The 16178-nt window shown below is 37.6% G+C and overlaps 1 protein-coding gene across 4 annotated transcripts; it reads right to left on the bottom strand.

Annotated features, from left to right (window-relative positions):
• Window positions 1-304: 304 nt before the first annotated feature.
• On the bottom strand, window positions 305-15141 carry stx3a (syntaxin 3A). 4 transcript variants are annotated; one of them, XM_026357738.1, is made up of 12 exons: window positions 14747-15141; window positions 8653-8727; window positions 8414-8513; window positions 7931-8005; window positions 7744-7814; window positions 7192-7300; window positions 7040-7113; window positions 5592-5726; window positions 4844-4954; window positions 4485-4595; window positions 2929-3037; window positions 305-2582 (listed from the first exon to the last, which is right to left on the bottom strand). In XM_026357738.1, exons 1-11 carry the CDS (start codon window positions 14774-14776, stop codon window positions 2951-2953), a joined length of 978 nt encoding a protein of 325 aa, XP_026213523.1. In that variant the 5' UTR covers window positions 14777-15141; the 3' UTR covers window positions 305-2582; window positions 2929-2950. The 4 variants fall into 4 exon arrangements, with proteins under 4 accessions (XP_026213523.1, XP_026213522.1, XP_026213524.1 ...); XM_026357737.1 differs by lacking the exon at window positions 4485-4595; XM_026357739.1 differs by lacking the exons at window positions 2929-3037; window positions 4485-4595.
• Between the last annotated feature and the right edge of the window lie 1037 nt (window positions 15142-16178).

The raw sequence follows: 16178 nt of genomic DNA, 5'->3' as shown, positions 1-16178 counted from the left end.
GGCAAAAGGAGAAGAGGTTCACAAAGGTTAGGGTGTGTGACTCTAATAGACAAATGCTGAGAAATGAGTCTTACTTACCTCCTCTTTTACACTCGTGCACCGCTCTTTAAAAGCTGTACTTTGCAACACAGTGGGTAACGTGTTGTATCAACAATCTGCTGACAACAGCATCCGAAAAGACACATTCACACAGCTCCACCATAACAAGCAGTCATCAAAAAGTTACATATTTACCTTGTATATAGCTCACAAATGGCTGCAGGGCAGACGTGCACGAGAGTGCAAAGAAACACTAGTCAACGAGTCATTAAAAAATATAAAATCTTTAATTTCTATTAAAATCATTGGCACCTGAAGTCAACAATCTACAACTGTTACATTGCAGCTCGTGCTAATGGATTAAGTGGTGTGAAGAAAAAGGCTTGAATAGAATCTTTGGGACGAACAACTGTCGACAGGAAAAGACAGCACTGGATCAAAAGACCATGTAGGGGTCCCTCTGACTTTCAAGGGCTCCCCACATAAATTTAATTAGAGGCAACATTCAAGCTCTGGTCTAACAGAAACAAATACTTTTCTCAGTGATGGAAGCTCTCGTGATGTACCAGGTGTTTTACAAAGCACGTCTGGATCCATGTTCATCAATACCTAATGATGAAAACAGATCACCCCCTGCTTTAAAGCCACTGGGTGACAACACATACACGGGTTCATTTATGTCCCTCTACCAAGAAAAAAAACTAGTGAAATGTTGGTGACCAATCAGGATTAAACTCAGTTGCCACTTTATTAGGTACTGTTAACTAAAACTAATGCACTAACACATTTGCTCTGCATTAAATTGTGACATGATTCATTTAGATCTTATTGATAAGACTTACTTCTAAACCTTTTAACAAAAACATGATAAACAATACAATATGAATGATGTTCAGTTTTTTCTGATATTTTTACTTTATGGTTGTCATTTGATTTTGTACTTTGTGGTGCTGTTGAGCAGTAAACTGTGACAACGACAACAACATATTAGTCAGTCTAAAAAGTATGACAATGAAATTAAAAAGCACCACAGACATCCTACAAAATGTCCATCAAGTTTAACACTCATATCGGCAAAGTTATGTTAACAAAAACTGAGCATTATAACTTTCATTAAGATCCGTTATTCCAGAGCTGTTCATTTAGACTGCATTTATTTCAGAACCTGTACCTAATAAACTAGCAACTGAGTTGTATGTTTACAGTAGAAATATTATGAGACCTAAAATATACCAGGAAATCAGATCATGCTCACCAATGAGCCACCAGCCAGGAGAGCTTACAGTAGTGTTTAGTGTGTCCATTTACACTGTATGTGTGACTAAAAACTAAGCCTATTCTGGCCCTTTTGGTAAACAAGCAAAGCCACTAGGTTCACTACCAGTCTCTCCGTACAGCCTTTGTTATTGAAACATTGTTTACAGCAGCTAAGAGAGGAGACAATCATGTGCATAACTGTAAAAGGGCAAGATGACTAACATTGTACCAGTTAGCTGAGATACAGAACAAATATCCAGGCATTTCTACCACGTTACAACATTCAGATACATCTTCCAGTGAGGAAAACATGTTTACACCCCTGAGCTTGTCTTTCTTTTATTATCTTAGCTCATCCTGCCCCTGAAATCTGTTTCACACAAGCACTATCCTTCACATTTCAAATAAGAACCACTAGGCTCTAAGACGATGAAGAATCATCAGTGAATATACACCAATCATCTTCAAGTTACAAGAACAATGATATTAGATACTGAGAATACAAAAAGTAATACATCTATTATTTAAACGATCATCTAAGCTTAATTACAGATATTTGACATACTGTATTTTGAAATGTAAAAGTGCTGGAAATCCACAAAACAAAACATAATCCTGTTACAGTGAACATACAGTAGCTAGCATTTCAATCACAAAATGTGTCAAGGCTCATAAAGGCAAGAAATAATGTTGAGGAGAGATGACGTCCAACTTGTTAGACAATAAAAAGAGTTAAGATAAATATTTTCAGCCTGATTCTTTGGCATTGAAAGCTGAACAACGAAATGTTTAGTGACACTGGAGTGACATTATGATCAGTTATTTTTTTTCATTTCCCTTTTAGCCTCCGCAAAGCAGGTATTGTATCTCATGTCAGCTCCAGTCTCATTTCCTCATTTGGAGCAGAGCATCCTCACACGGTCAAAGCTGTGTACGAGTCAAGCAAACCCTCATAGACCAGGAAGGATGATTGGGATGGGATCAGTAAAAGCAATTCCAAAGTAAAAACTAATGTTTTAATGCTCACAATTTTTGCAGGTCCACTTTTTCCCCAACAGTTAAAATGCCTTCCTTTACTAGTTAAAACAACGATCTATGGGTGAAAAATTATTATATCCACATGGAGTGATCAGTATCAGTCTTTCCTTTGGTGGGCTGGGTGATGGAGCAGATGATGAATAATCAGTAGGCAGCAAGACACAGTCCTGCTATAGTGTCTGGGTGAGGATTATGATGAGGATGATGACAACAACCACAGCGCAGATTGCACCAATTATGATCATCTTCTACAGAGAGAGAAACAAAATGGAGAATAGAGGTTTAATGATGAGATGCATGAGATGCACAGGATCGAAACTATCCCACAGACAAAACACCAGAAGAAACGGTGTGACTAACTCACTACTAGCACGCTTTGTTTGCTCAGCAGTAACCAGAGGCAGAAGAGGTAGAAAAACACACGCCCAAGAACATAAATACACACAAATCCACCTCATGCAAACCTTGCGGCTAGAAGGAAAATACACACGTATAAAGTCCAACAAAAAGAGCATGCAAACCCTTTCCCAAAGAGTGCCACATACCCACACCCACTGTGGATCTACAGCAGTTATTTGTTCCAGAGTTACTCACCCTCAGCTCTTTCACTCATAGCTCATTTCTTCAATCCCACTGACAAACCGATTATGAGAGCTATGATGGCCAACACTACCAGCACAATCACCACTATAATCACCGTTTTCTGTTGGGAACAACAAAGTACATATGGTACCATCAGGTCTAGCTTCAGTGGAGAACAACAAGTTTATTATTAATGTAAACATATGGGAACCAACTATGGTATCCACTATTGGATATAGCAGCTGTAGCAGTTTCACATGACAGCGTATAGAGTATAGAGCAACAATTCCCATATCAAATACTGTGTAGTCTCTTTGTAACTTGGTAACCACCCGCACTCTGCACATTAAGTCCGATACACCAGTTTCCTCTCCGACTTAAGTGAGTACAAATGGTTTATTCATACAGAACACGTACAGGTTAACAAAGCTAACAGCTACAAGCTTAAGCAAGATTAAAGATGCAGCATGTCACACAGATAATACAGGCAAAGCTGAAAGCTGAAGAGAAAGCACAGAAAGAAAATAATGAAGTGTTGAAACTGTATGTGTGAGTGTGTGTGTGTGTGTTTGAAGATGTCGTCTTGGTCCTGGATCTTGGTGCTAGGCAGGTCATGGGGGTGTTTATTGACAGGGGTCCACAAGCCACAGGGTGGAGACTCAGGAACACAGCATGTAGAAGATGGTTCGGGATCACCACACGTAACAAGGTAAACATCAGGGTTTTGATAGTGGGGATGATCTTCATTTTCTCAGGCAGATTTCCCAAAAGCATTCTAGTGTTCAAGTTTTATTCTATTCATTTTCACCTTTCGTATATTAGCTGGGGGTTTCGACCAAAGCCATGAGCTAAAATAAGCAAGGGCTCAGAGGCTGCATTAATGGAGGAGTGTTGAAGTACTGCATAGCCAAACTAAAATTAACACATCTTTAACATAATTTACTGGAAAATTAAAAACTCTTGTTGTACCAGCTGTGAGATAAACAGTAAAAATACAGCATTTTTCTTTAATTATTTACCAGAAATATGAAATATTCAGTGGCCAGTAAGTTGCAGCAAAAGTTCATGGTTCAGTTTTACTGTTAGGCAGTCTAGCATTTTAAGCTGGAGCTTTGCACATCTGCTGCTTCAGCTGTACCAAAATCATACAAGGTTCAGGACATTTTAGTGCAGTGTTTTCCTCTCTGAACCATTGTTGAACACTGGGTAAAAGCCACTTGTATAGGTGATAATGCAGTCTCATCAATAATGCAGCCGCGAGGAAGCAGAGGACACTTCGCTGACATCCCGGGTGCATGTTCACATTATTTGAGGGTCACCAGAATAACATGGATTCTTAAACTTAAATCACACTGTAATGTGATTTGTGCAAAGGCATGTAAAATTGACTGATCTAATTCAGTCTTAGACCTATGCCATCTATTTTTGTTTCAGATTTTGTATCACTCTTCCTTTAACTGCAAGTGTCAGATTTGTAACTATATTCTTCTGTACAATTAGTTATAGAATAAAACAATTTCCACTGCTTTTGAGAAACCGGACTGCTGTTCTTGACCATGTCCACTCACACGGCGAGCCTCTTGCTGAAACTTTGCAGCTTTCTTAGTATCTGCTACGGCCCGTTCCACAAAGCCCACTGACTGGTCCATGTTGCTCTCAATCCTGTCAATCATTCCACCCTAACATGGGGCGCGGTCAGAGATGGGTGAAAAGCAATAAAAGAAGATGAATAAAAAAAGCAGCTAGAGAGAGAAGGACAACCCAACAACAAGCGAAGCAATGTGTGTGCAGGGTGAGCGAGTGTGATCTGTCTGTGGTTAAATGTGTTAAACAGTAAAAAAAAAAGTGCAACTGTGTGTAGAAAACAAGCAGAATGAAGGAAGAGGGCACAGGCACAGTGATGCAGCAGTTGGCTCAAGTACATTACCTTGCATGCTTTGGTCTGATACCTTACAGCTTTTTTGGTCTGTTCTTTAGCAGCTGTGATATGGTCCACAGACTTGGATACATTCTGCTCTATATTGTCTATTATGTCACCCTGGAAACAAACACACAACAAAAAGAGTTTAATACAGAGGTACATTTTATAAAAGAAGCATTGAGAGGTAAGGACAATGCTGTGTTTCTCTGTAGCAAACCTTGACAAACTCAAAACTGGAAATAAAAATGGTTGAGAAAACAAGAGTCTCCTTAGAAATTACGCAACACAAACAGCAGGGGCGGGGCCCTTACCTCAAACAAGCCTTTCCCTCAGAAAGCATGGTGCAAGCAGCAAGAAATATGTGGTTATACTCAAGTATGTTCATACACAGAGTGACAGATTTATTCTAGGTGAGAAGTTTGCTCTGGTGCCTACAAGGAGGGCTGATTCATGGATCTTACTAAATGCATTCATGTTGGTTCCATCAATGTTGGGTGATGAGATGGAGGTGGAAGAGGCAGAATACATTACAGAGAGGTATATGAAAGGCATGTAGCTGGAAAAGAGGAAACAGAAAATGATTGAGATTGATAGTCAGGCCATAGCAGAGACAAGAGAGAAACAAGTTGATTGGGGAATAAAAAGTTGAATGTGAATGCAAAGAGTGAATAAATGAATGAATTTGGGAGATGGATTCTTTTAAGTAACTGGTGAGAGGATGAATTGATGGGCAGGTGGATGCAGAAGAGTGTACCTGGCTCTCCACCAGCATGGCAATGTCTACAAACATATCATGTAGTTCCTTGATGCTGCTCTCAAGACGGACAATGTCTTTGTGTCTGGATTCAATCTCACTCAGGGCTTGTTTCGAGATCCCAGAGTCCACAATCTGTAGAGAGGAGACATTTTCTGTTACACACAGACATACACATGTAAACGCTTTATCACCACATCTTAGTCTTGGTGTCACCTCTATTGGCTCATTGGTGTGGCCAAAACTGCATCTTCATCTAAAAAAAAGATGACTAGACAGCAAAGGAAGTGAATATGAGGTGTCGCATATAGCGACACAGAAAATGTTGAAATGTGAATTATCATAAAAAGGAAACAACAGTTTGTTTAATAAAACCTGTCAACTAAAAATATTTTTGTTATAAGTCATCTAACTTTCCATTTTGTTTCCACTTTAAAAACTAAACCAAATACAGTTTGGTGGTTGAATAAGTAAATCCTTAGTTTGAGAAATACAGATGAAATACATTTTAAATACATCTGTCTTTGTCTTAACACACGCTGCTGTAAAGAACTTTAACTTTATCAAACGCGGTCTGTACTAATTCAATTATTTAGGATTAAAAAATCTAAACAATTCATTCAATCATTAAAAAACGACAGAAAATGGTTACGTTCCATTCATTTTAGCACATATTTCTTGATTTTATTGCAACAACAGCAGGAATTTATAAGTTAATGTTTATAACTCTTTATAGCACATTTACACTTTAGCATATTCAAGGTGAGTAACTTTAAATAACAACAATCTACATATAATGTAGAACTGTAATTACTAAAACATGCTCACAAACAACAGCAAATGCTACATTTTCTATTCATGCTCAAGGTCAGGTTTAAACTTGCCCGTTGTGAGACACTGAATTCTTTAAATCTATGACTGTTGAGATAAATTTGATGTCTTCACATGGGAATGGGATGGGAAAAACTACTTTCCTGGCAAAATAAAAACTTTCTCAGCACTTTCAATGTGCTGTATTCTCCTTTATCAGCTGTTTAATGCAGCTCAAAGTTATACAACACAATAATCTCTCTCCGGATGTATCATTCTTGCAACCTGTGTTTAAGCGTTTACTGTGTTCTCAGTGGCAGTTCAAAATGTACTGCACCCTTGTCTGAAAAGTGAACTGCCAACAGGCCAAATCACAAGCAAAGCTAATCTTTAACTACAGTAGTTGATGCAAGGCATTTTGAGTTTTACTAAATGACTGACAACCTGAACAGCAGGCATTCATTAACAGTAGTACACATATACTGTTTACCATAAGCACCACTGTGCCTTTCTCAGCATTAAGTGACAAATTTACAGTTTCTCAGTTGACACACATCATGAACAGTGTGGAGGCAAAGTTAGTGTTAGAGTGCGGTTTACAACAGTGGAAATGCATGCTCACACACGCTCATGCTTACCCCTGCAGTGAACACAGCAGCATTACCACTTTCCAACATCTCCTCCAGTTCTTCATCGGTTGTTGCTCTCCCAGCTGTAAAAGAAAAGAACAAGGTTAATGAAAGAATATGTAGGACCTTCACATGATGTCATGTATGTCGGCATCACTCACTGATCTCTAGCTGTCGCTGAATACGTCCTTTACTCCTCTCCCTGAAGTCCACCTGGGCTTCATTATACTTTGTCATTACTTCCACAAACTTCCTAGAGAGCACTGCATGCTGGAAGACAGAAAAAAAATGTCCATCCAAATGGATTAGAACTTAAGGACAGAGGCAGGTGTCAAACATATCTTGTATGTTCACAAAAATCATACTTTGATCATGTCTTACTACTTCTACAGATGTTAAATGTGCAGTTAGGTTTTTATAGTACTGAACTGCAAAAGCACAATTTTCTGTATTTTAAATATGACATACAACTACTGTTCTAAATACAGTGTATGTAGTTATATTAAATATGATCAGTACTGATAATATCTGTATCTGAATACGATAACGCCAATGAAACCCATGTAAAACATCAGATTCTCGCAGAATGAAGAATTAAGAAATTAGCCCTTACGCACAATATCAAACATGTTCCAATTTTGCATATGGGATGGTTTCCTATAAAACCAGCACTAACTGCGAGCCACCTTGCATTTCAGAAGGACATGATTTACCTGTGATTTACGTATCCGCATGTCAGCTGACACCCTCTCCTGCTCTTCTGACTCCAAATTCCTCTCAATCGCTGAGGGATAAAGAAAACCAAGACACTGATTTATTTGTTGCAGTTTCAACTTGAATTCTTCATTTAATTTCCCATCTGACCGACAAGTTGTGTGAGGTAGTGGGAGGTAGACTCACTCTTGAGTTTGTTTCTTGCATTGTTGGCCATCTTCTTTATGTCATTAGTGATTGCCTCCAGGTCATCCTGTGTTTCTGTGAAAAAAAGAGCAATAAACTGCTGAAATGTTTGAACAAAGTGATTTTTGGCTAGACAAATCTAATTGTTAACGAAAATTCTTAAATTGATTAACATTTATTTAACAATACTATCATTTCAATCTGTGAAAAATTCAAAACTAAAACCTTAAAGCTGCCGCTGAGGAATTCTTATTGTTACTTTAATATTGCCTTAAGAAATTCCCATTTTAAGTCCAAAAACAAGAATATTTCTTAGCTCTTAGCAAAAGTCTTGTTTAATTTAGGACACAAAATGTCCAGTAAATAGCAGAAAAACTACAACACGAAGTGTAAAACCAAAAGTGATGTGAATACATTTTCAGAAAAGATTTTTTAAAAAGTGCTTATACGGGAAGAAAAGCAGGCAGCGGTGAAGTATCTTACTCTGATCTGATGTGGGAGCAGATAAGATGACCGAGTAAAGCTTTTTGACTTCAGCCACATTTTCGTCTATTTTATCAATACTTGTTCTGATGTCCTCGATCTGAAACATACAGAGAGCGCATCATAAATCTCAGATGACTATAATAAAAAAGAAAAAACACAAAATTTTGACCTTAAAAACTGTCAGAATAAGCCAAAGTAAAGTTTCCACACACTAACATGCTGACAGTAACACTCACCTGACAGAAGAACTCATCCATGAAGGCTGCGTTATCCACAGCGATCTCCACCTCGTCATCATCTTGATCACACGTCTAACAACAACAACAACAAAAAAGGCTCTGTCAGAAACCAGAGAGACTGTGTGATGGGTATTACGTGTTTTTCTAAAGCTATAAAAGATGTGTCATTAAGACTTGAGGATTAAAGGTTTGGACAGAGGTTTATTAAGTTCACCAGAGTAAAAACAGAAAAGCAGACAGCTCAGTGTTTCAGTACAGCTTCGTCCCTTCTTTTTTATTTTACTGTCATGCTGTTTGTGTCTTTCGGCTTGTGATTAATATCTTCTATAGATCTTTGGATTGTATTGTTGTTGAAAAAATTTACTTTACCTTTAAGAAAATATTCTTTGCTAAGAGTTTTATTTTCAGGAGTACTGCATGTGTCTTCTAGGACACTCAGATCACTATGGAGCATGAATACACCCTATGTTGCCAACAAACACAGAGACATCCTGTCAAACAAGAAGCCCGAGGCAAAATCATGGGTTCTGACCGTCCCCATTTGAAACCCTTTCATAACCCTGCCTTTGTACATTAGACAGGATGTGTGTTTGATTTGTGTCTTTAGATCTTAGATATTAATCAAAGCTTTGATAGCAAAGGCAGTACAGTTTCTGCAGCAACATAATACTTTTCAATATGTTGAACTTATATAAACAGCCTTTTAATAATATAAAAAAACTGATATATTTAACCAAATGGGCTAAACTTCTCAAACACATGCAACAATTTCCTATTAGTATTGTTGTCATATTGATGTTGCCAAGCAACCAGCAGAAACTCCAGTCAACAGTCTCAAACAATCAAAAGTCTGTCACATGATCATCAATAAAACCACAAACTACTGTTTTGACACTTTGTTTTTATGGACTAAAGAAACATAGCACTATGTGTGACTTATTGAACTTTAGAGGTGCTGGCAGGCAGATTTTCACATTCAGCCGTTTTCCTGTTTCCAGTCCACATGCTACACTAACATGCTGCTGACAGATTTATCATGTGCAATGATCAGGGTGGAAATTATATCAATATCTGCAGATCACCCTCAACAAGAGTAATTTCATTTCGTGAAAATATTTAACCATTCATTTAATCAGCTTCAACATGTAGCTATACAAGAACTACACCCATTAAAAGTGCAGTAAAGACATGAGTGTTTGCAGGAGGCAATACCACAAGAGCAATGCAGACCGACAGCTGATATTTTAATTTTTATAATTAATAATTTAAAGATTTTAAAGTGTAAAAAAAATATGCTTTTATAAGAAGTTTATATCTTGTCAGGGGCTGCTACTGAAATTGCTTCCTGGTGAGCCATCAAAGTGGACACATCAGCCAGAAATATTTGTTTGACCCCAATCAGTCGCCACCCAATAAATTTATCATCTATTTAAGTCATAAATACGTCACAAGAGATAGTCGGTAAACACAGAGCAGTGGTAGAGATTGACCACAAAGAGTTTCAGCACTGCTGGTGAATATTTACACAGTGAAGGTCTTGGGCCAGGCTCCAGGAACTCAACCCGTTTCCAAATGACTTAAGGAAAACTACAGCTGACGTACAGAGTCAACAGACATAACACCATGCTGTGACTGTGTTAGGTAGAGGGAAAAACGACAATGAGCGAGAAGGGACAGTAAGCACCATTTGTTTCCTCTTGTTGTTGACATTTAAAATGTGTTTTCATGATCATGAAGCTGATTAAAGCATAATTGCCATTTCCATGCAAAATAAAGATAAGATTTAAACAACTGAATTTAAGAAATAAAGCAAAGAAACGATTTAAATAAGGAAGTGTCAGCTTGAGTAATAAGATAGGATATTCAATCCTAGTTCCGAGTCTTAAAAAAAAAACACCCTCTAATCTCATAATCAGTTAACCATGTTCAAACAAAACCACTAAACATTTAATGTGTCTAGTTTCTCAATGTGAACATCTGCTGTTTATTTGTTATCTACTTTCTTTTATGGTTTTTATACAATCAGTGAAATGAAGCACTTTAAACAATATGAGTGACAATGACAAACAATGAATATGTTTTTGAGGCATTTTTAATGTTTTTATAAATAATAAAAAAAAAGAAAAAGAAATTAGCAACACCAAACATAAGCTGCTTTTCTGTGAACTAACATGTTCTGCAACAGCACCTGTTACATGTTCAATTGCCGAGTTTTAAACTTTAACCTTCTTCCCCTCGTCTAAAATTTGACTTGCAAATGCACCCTGGACTATTTGGTTCAGGCTGTAACCAACAACAGTTGTGAACACAGACTTAGACATCCAATGCACCGCTCTGACACACACACGTTATGCTCCCTCACGCACACATTTCTGCAGTAGCAGAGATAAGAACAAGCACTCATTTCCTTCCAGTGTCTCTCATTCAGCAGAAAATAAAAGGAAAGGGCCTGACAACTGTTACATGTGCTTCAACAAACTGGCAAATGCTACAGAAACAGAGGCTTTAGTGTAAAATCTTTGAGGCCATGTGTGAAGAAAACCCTTAGAAAATACCTTGTTTTCAGCAACTCAGTTCCTTATCTTCTGATTCAACTTGGCAACACCCATTATTGTTATAGGAATAGAATATAGCATTTGAAATTAACACATACCTCATACTGTATAACCTGCCTTCTCATTGCAGATAAAAATACATGTATTAATAATAAACATTACTCTCATATTGTTTCGGGCCTTGACATGGGGGTTGGAAGTTGTGTAACCATTCATGATTAAATGTGGCAGTGACAAAGCAGTATGATGTAGCTTATGTATAAAAAGGCATGTGTGCACTTATTACTGGAAGTAACATTAGTAACATTAACAACTTTTTTACAGAATTTTTACAGAATTTTCTGCAATGTTATCTAATGTTGATGGAAAACAAGGCACACCCTTGCATCATCCCATTCTGAAAATAAATATTTAAGCTGTGAACAAACTAGATTTAATGTGACTATGTGCAACTGTGCCAAAATGATCCCTGACAGACTGAACAGTACAACAGCAAATTAGATTTTCTATTTAGCTTTGACCAAAATCCCCCAAAATGCTACAATCTCATGCTTAGTTACATCAAGATTGTGTAATCGTCAAACCCTTATACAGTACACATTGGATAACATTTGAACAACAGGATATTAAGATTAGAAAGCAGAACAAATGGGCCGTATGAACGATGGAAATATCAGCTCAGACAATGTCTTTTTCCTTATATTCAAAACACTTCATCTGCACACAAAGCGCCATATGTTGCGTTGCATAATTCCCCTCAACGAGGCAATGACGAGACAGATGTTTTACACTGCAGCAGACACGTGATCCTGTGCTTCTCAAACACAACAAACTGACTGGCTCTAACACAGATGTTCACTGGAGCCCAAATTACTTCTATAAAGTCACATACAATGTGCAGCCGAATGATCAAACCTATGGAAAGAAAAATAGAGCTCTAAAATAACACATACACAACAAGTACAAAGACTGAGCTCATCCTTTTAGCCACTGCACTCCCACAGCAAAATGTACTTACACTGACTCACAAACGTAAGTATCAGAACCAATAACAAGTGATTCTAAACGTCATAACTATGAACAAACAAGGGCTCCGTGGAAAATCATGGCCCTTGTTTAATGTCCAACCCTCTTGATAATTTATGATTCCTGTGACTCCGTCATCTTAAAGAAACCGGTGATAAACTGTCAGACTTTGTCTCTCAGGATCATAAATGACGCAACATTATCAGCCATAATAACTTCAACTAGCTCAGCAGTAATACTTGAAGGTTTGGAACAATAGACAGCTGAAAATGACAAAACTGAGCTAAAAATTGACTGAACTAGTTGACCTGCAACAGATAATAAAATAATTCAATCATTTGAAGAAAAAAAAGGCCAAGCATAAAAATATTTGGCAGATTAATCAGTAATTACCATGACTGAGATGCGATGCTATGACTGGATTTTCCCATGGCATGATTTAGAAAATGAGCAACTAGCTATCACAACAGCAGGACAGAGACCGGAGGGGTCAGATTTAAAACAGCATGGTGACAGAAGCCAAAGTACTCCATCAGGACTTGTGTTAATGCAATGCTGAAATCTGACAAGGGATTTAAACACTAAACATGTGCCACAGAAGGAGCCATGTTAGTGCTGTTACAATTTTACCCATTCATTGTGCTGATATCTGAGCTGGGTGGGGAAGCAAAGTAACAACATTAGTCCACCAGGCCAGCTTCCCCTCAGCGTAGTGCACACACAGTACAGAAAAGGATATGGTTTTGACAGAAAGTACATTAGTAAATGGAACAGAAATCCTGAACAACAGAAACCTGTGAATTTACAGTAGCCTTCAGCCTTATAGTAGTAAAATATGGCAAACACAGCTACATTATCAAGTTATGTTCTTGGCATTTTTAAAATGTTCTTATCAAGTAAGCTAGCAGCTCACTAAGGGTGATGCAGTGGAATTGTAAACTGTACTGTACAACCTTAGCTCAGTGTTAAGCTTATATCCGGCTTTCTTCTTGTTCCTCTTTTCCAAAACTCCTAGATCTACAATATGTCAGGTGATGTGATCACACTGTTACCTTTCGTATGAACGTGTGCCCACACACAGGTTTCAATATATAGCCTAGATTACAGCCAGGAAGTTAAAAATTAGAAAGAAAACTATTGAAGGAAAACACAGATGGTTGGTAAGTGTGAAATAGGTGTAAAGCTAAAGACACTGAAGAGTTAAAAATAGAAAAAGTAAGTGAGATGGAGGCATCTAAAAACAAAACAAGTTTACAGCTTTGCAAGTTGTAACATATCCTGTCAACTTTCCAACAAATGACTAGCCTACTAACATGTTATCTGTTCATCCTTTCCCAGAAAAAAAAACAGATGTGTGAGAAACAGATGCCTGGGGGTGCTCTGCAGTGCAGCAATTTTAAACAGCAAATATTTGGCCAGGAGTTTCAGGTGGTTATAACAACAAAACCCAACTTGGGTTACATTAGGATCAAGGCCTCGCCCGACAGGCAGCAATGTCTTCACCACCTTTACTTTATTTACAGCAAAAGAAGTGTGTTTACTACAAATGATTAGACGTTTTATATAGAAAACATGGATAAGATCATTTGATGGTGATTATCTGATGACTAAGCACATAAGCTCTGATGTTCTTAAACCCAAGTTGAGTCGATCCAAACTCCTGAATCCTGAAACTATGACCATGTTTATTATATCAGTAATGGCATTTAATCAATATTCTCATGATAATTTACTATGCATTTTCAAATGCAAATTAATCCCAGTCATCATATAATATTGGACAATTTCCTTTAAACGTCATCACAGCCAAAAGGGACCTCTTCCGGAGGCTTGATCTGTGTGACCATAAACCCAAAGATATTCAATTTCTTTTGTCAATGGAAATTGAATAAGAGCCACAAATGCTCACATTAAAGAAGGATTTTCCTAGACAAACAACTAAGGGATTGAGTTTCTGTCCGTCAACTAATCATTTAGCTGATTATTAATAACAATTAACACATCATGATTGATCAGTCATATCATTTTCAGCTGTGACTGCCCTGTGTAGCTTAGTAAACTGATTAGTGTGTGTTTATACTGCATCCTATCATAAATAGAAACTGACATCAGGTAATGTGGCTCAATTTAAAACAGACTATTAATCCAACAACATTTCTTTAGTAATCTATGCCACTTCGCTGTGACACAATACAAAAGGACACATTACAGTTTAATCACATTTACCTAACATCCCCATTTTAAACAGATTTCCAACCTGCAGTGTTGCTACATCCATCATTGGGGTTATGCCATGACATGGTACTTTTATTTGAAATGGCTGTCACCTTGTGTGCCAAGCATTAACGTGAACGTCTTAATTTATAAATGAAAATAGTTTTTAAAGCTGTAAAGAAGGGTTTTGTTTATGTTAATATTTCATTTCTTTTTAAAATTGAGTGTTTTCAGAGGCCCATTGAAGTATAGAGAGAAAACACTGGAGACTAACTTATTTCCTCGACATTACTCACCGCTTTGAGTTGCTCCAATCGGTCCTTCATCTTTCAGGCGGCTAATTTAACACTTTAAAAACCAAAAGTTAACCAAAAATATAATGTCAACTGGCTCAAACTAGCCCCAGTCTCTGAACTCCTCAGCCAGCTGGCGAGCTAGCCGTCCCACAGACACCCACCGCCAGCAAGAGAGGAAATTAAACTCCCCAAAAGTCTTGACAAAGGTGTGTGAAGAAGCGCGTTTCTCTGCAAAGACGAGTCTTGCTGTCCTTTTTCCATACAATATGGCTGCTGGGTTTGAGGCCAGTGTTTTTTTCTTTGCTAAATCTCCTCGCCCAGGGGATTAAATCAGCAGTTGTGTGGAGCAGTATAATCTGTCTCCGTTGACCAGCACTAATCAGTCTAAAACGCACTTTCCTCCGACGACGCATGCGCACACAGGCCAGTGCTCGTAGGGATGAAGCCACGCCCTGAGCCACCTGCATTATTGATGCATTCAGGTGTTGTAGGAATAATAAACCTTACTATTCCACTATTTAAAACAACAACGTGCCTGTTTTTCATACACTGACCTTTCTGACAACTGTAAGATTTAAAACAATGCCGTGTTGCGTCATTACTGTGTATTTCTCTGATGTATTTTTTTTTTATTTTTAAAAAGTACAACTTTAAGGTAGCTCAAATCAACACAGCACACAAAGGCTGTGATCTAAAGTCCAGTTCTAACCATAGAAACAGCAGGTGGCAAAATAATTTCAACACAGGTTCAGTTCCTTGATTGTGCCACAGAGTTTCCTCTGCAGGAAGATGAAGACAGGCTGATGATGAAGGCAGCTATGAGTCCATTTTACATTGGAAAATGTGAAATGTACCAATCCTGTGCACACCAGCCCTCAATGTCATCTTTTAACGTCTTCTTAAATGGGCTAATTGTGATGATTGTATCAATGCAGTTGTGAACACAAAATTGGTGAAACCTTACAAATGTAAAAAAAAAAAAAAAAAAAAAGAAAAGAACTCACTAACATATCAAAATTACAATTGTATTTTGCTGAACAGCTGAATGTATTCAACAATAAAGGTACTCACTTTCATTAAAATGTCATATAAAGATGCTTTTCAAAAGACTAAACAATAGTTTATCTTCATAGCACGTTTTTGATTATCACATAGTAAAATGCAGAAATATGCATGATTTAAAACATATGCGTCAAAATGCATTGTAACACCGGTATACTGATACGTAGTAACCTCTACGCCTAAAAAACACATCACAGTGGAACAATTATTTATATATATATATCTCCTGTAGGTAAGAAGGTGAGGTCCACTGTGCTCACATCCAAAGAACTTGACTGACACCTGCTGGTCACCACTTTGTTAAGCAGGTTGCAATAAATGCACCTATAAGAAGAAACTGTATTGTGTTTATTTTCCTCTATGGAGATAT

Source organism: Anabas testudineus, chromosome 10 (assembly GCF_900324465.2).
Source record: "Anabas testudineus chromosome 10, fAnaTes1.2, whole genome shotgun sequence".
NCBI lineage: Eukaryota > Metazoa > Chordata > Actinopteri > Anabantiformes > Anabantidae > Anabas > Anabas testudineus.
The sequence above is the reverse complement of the archived record's forward strand: the minus strand, read 5'-3'. Positions and strand labels throughout refer to the sequence as shown.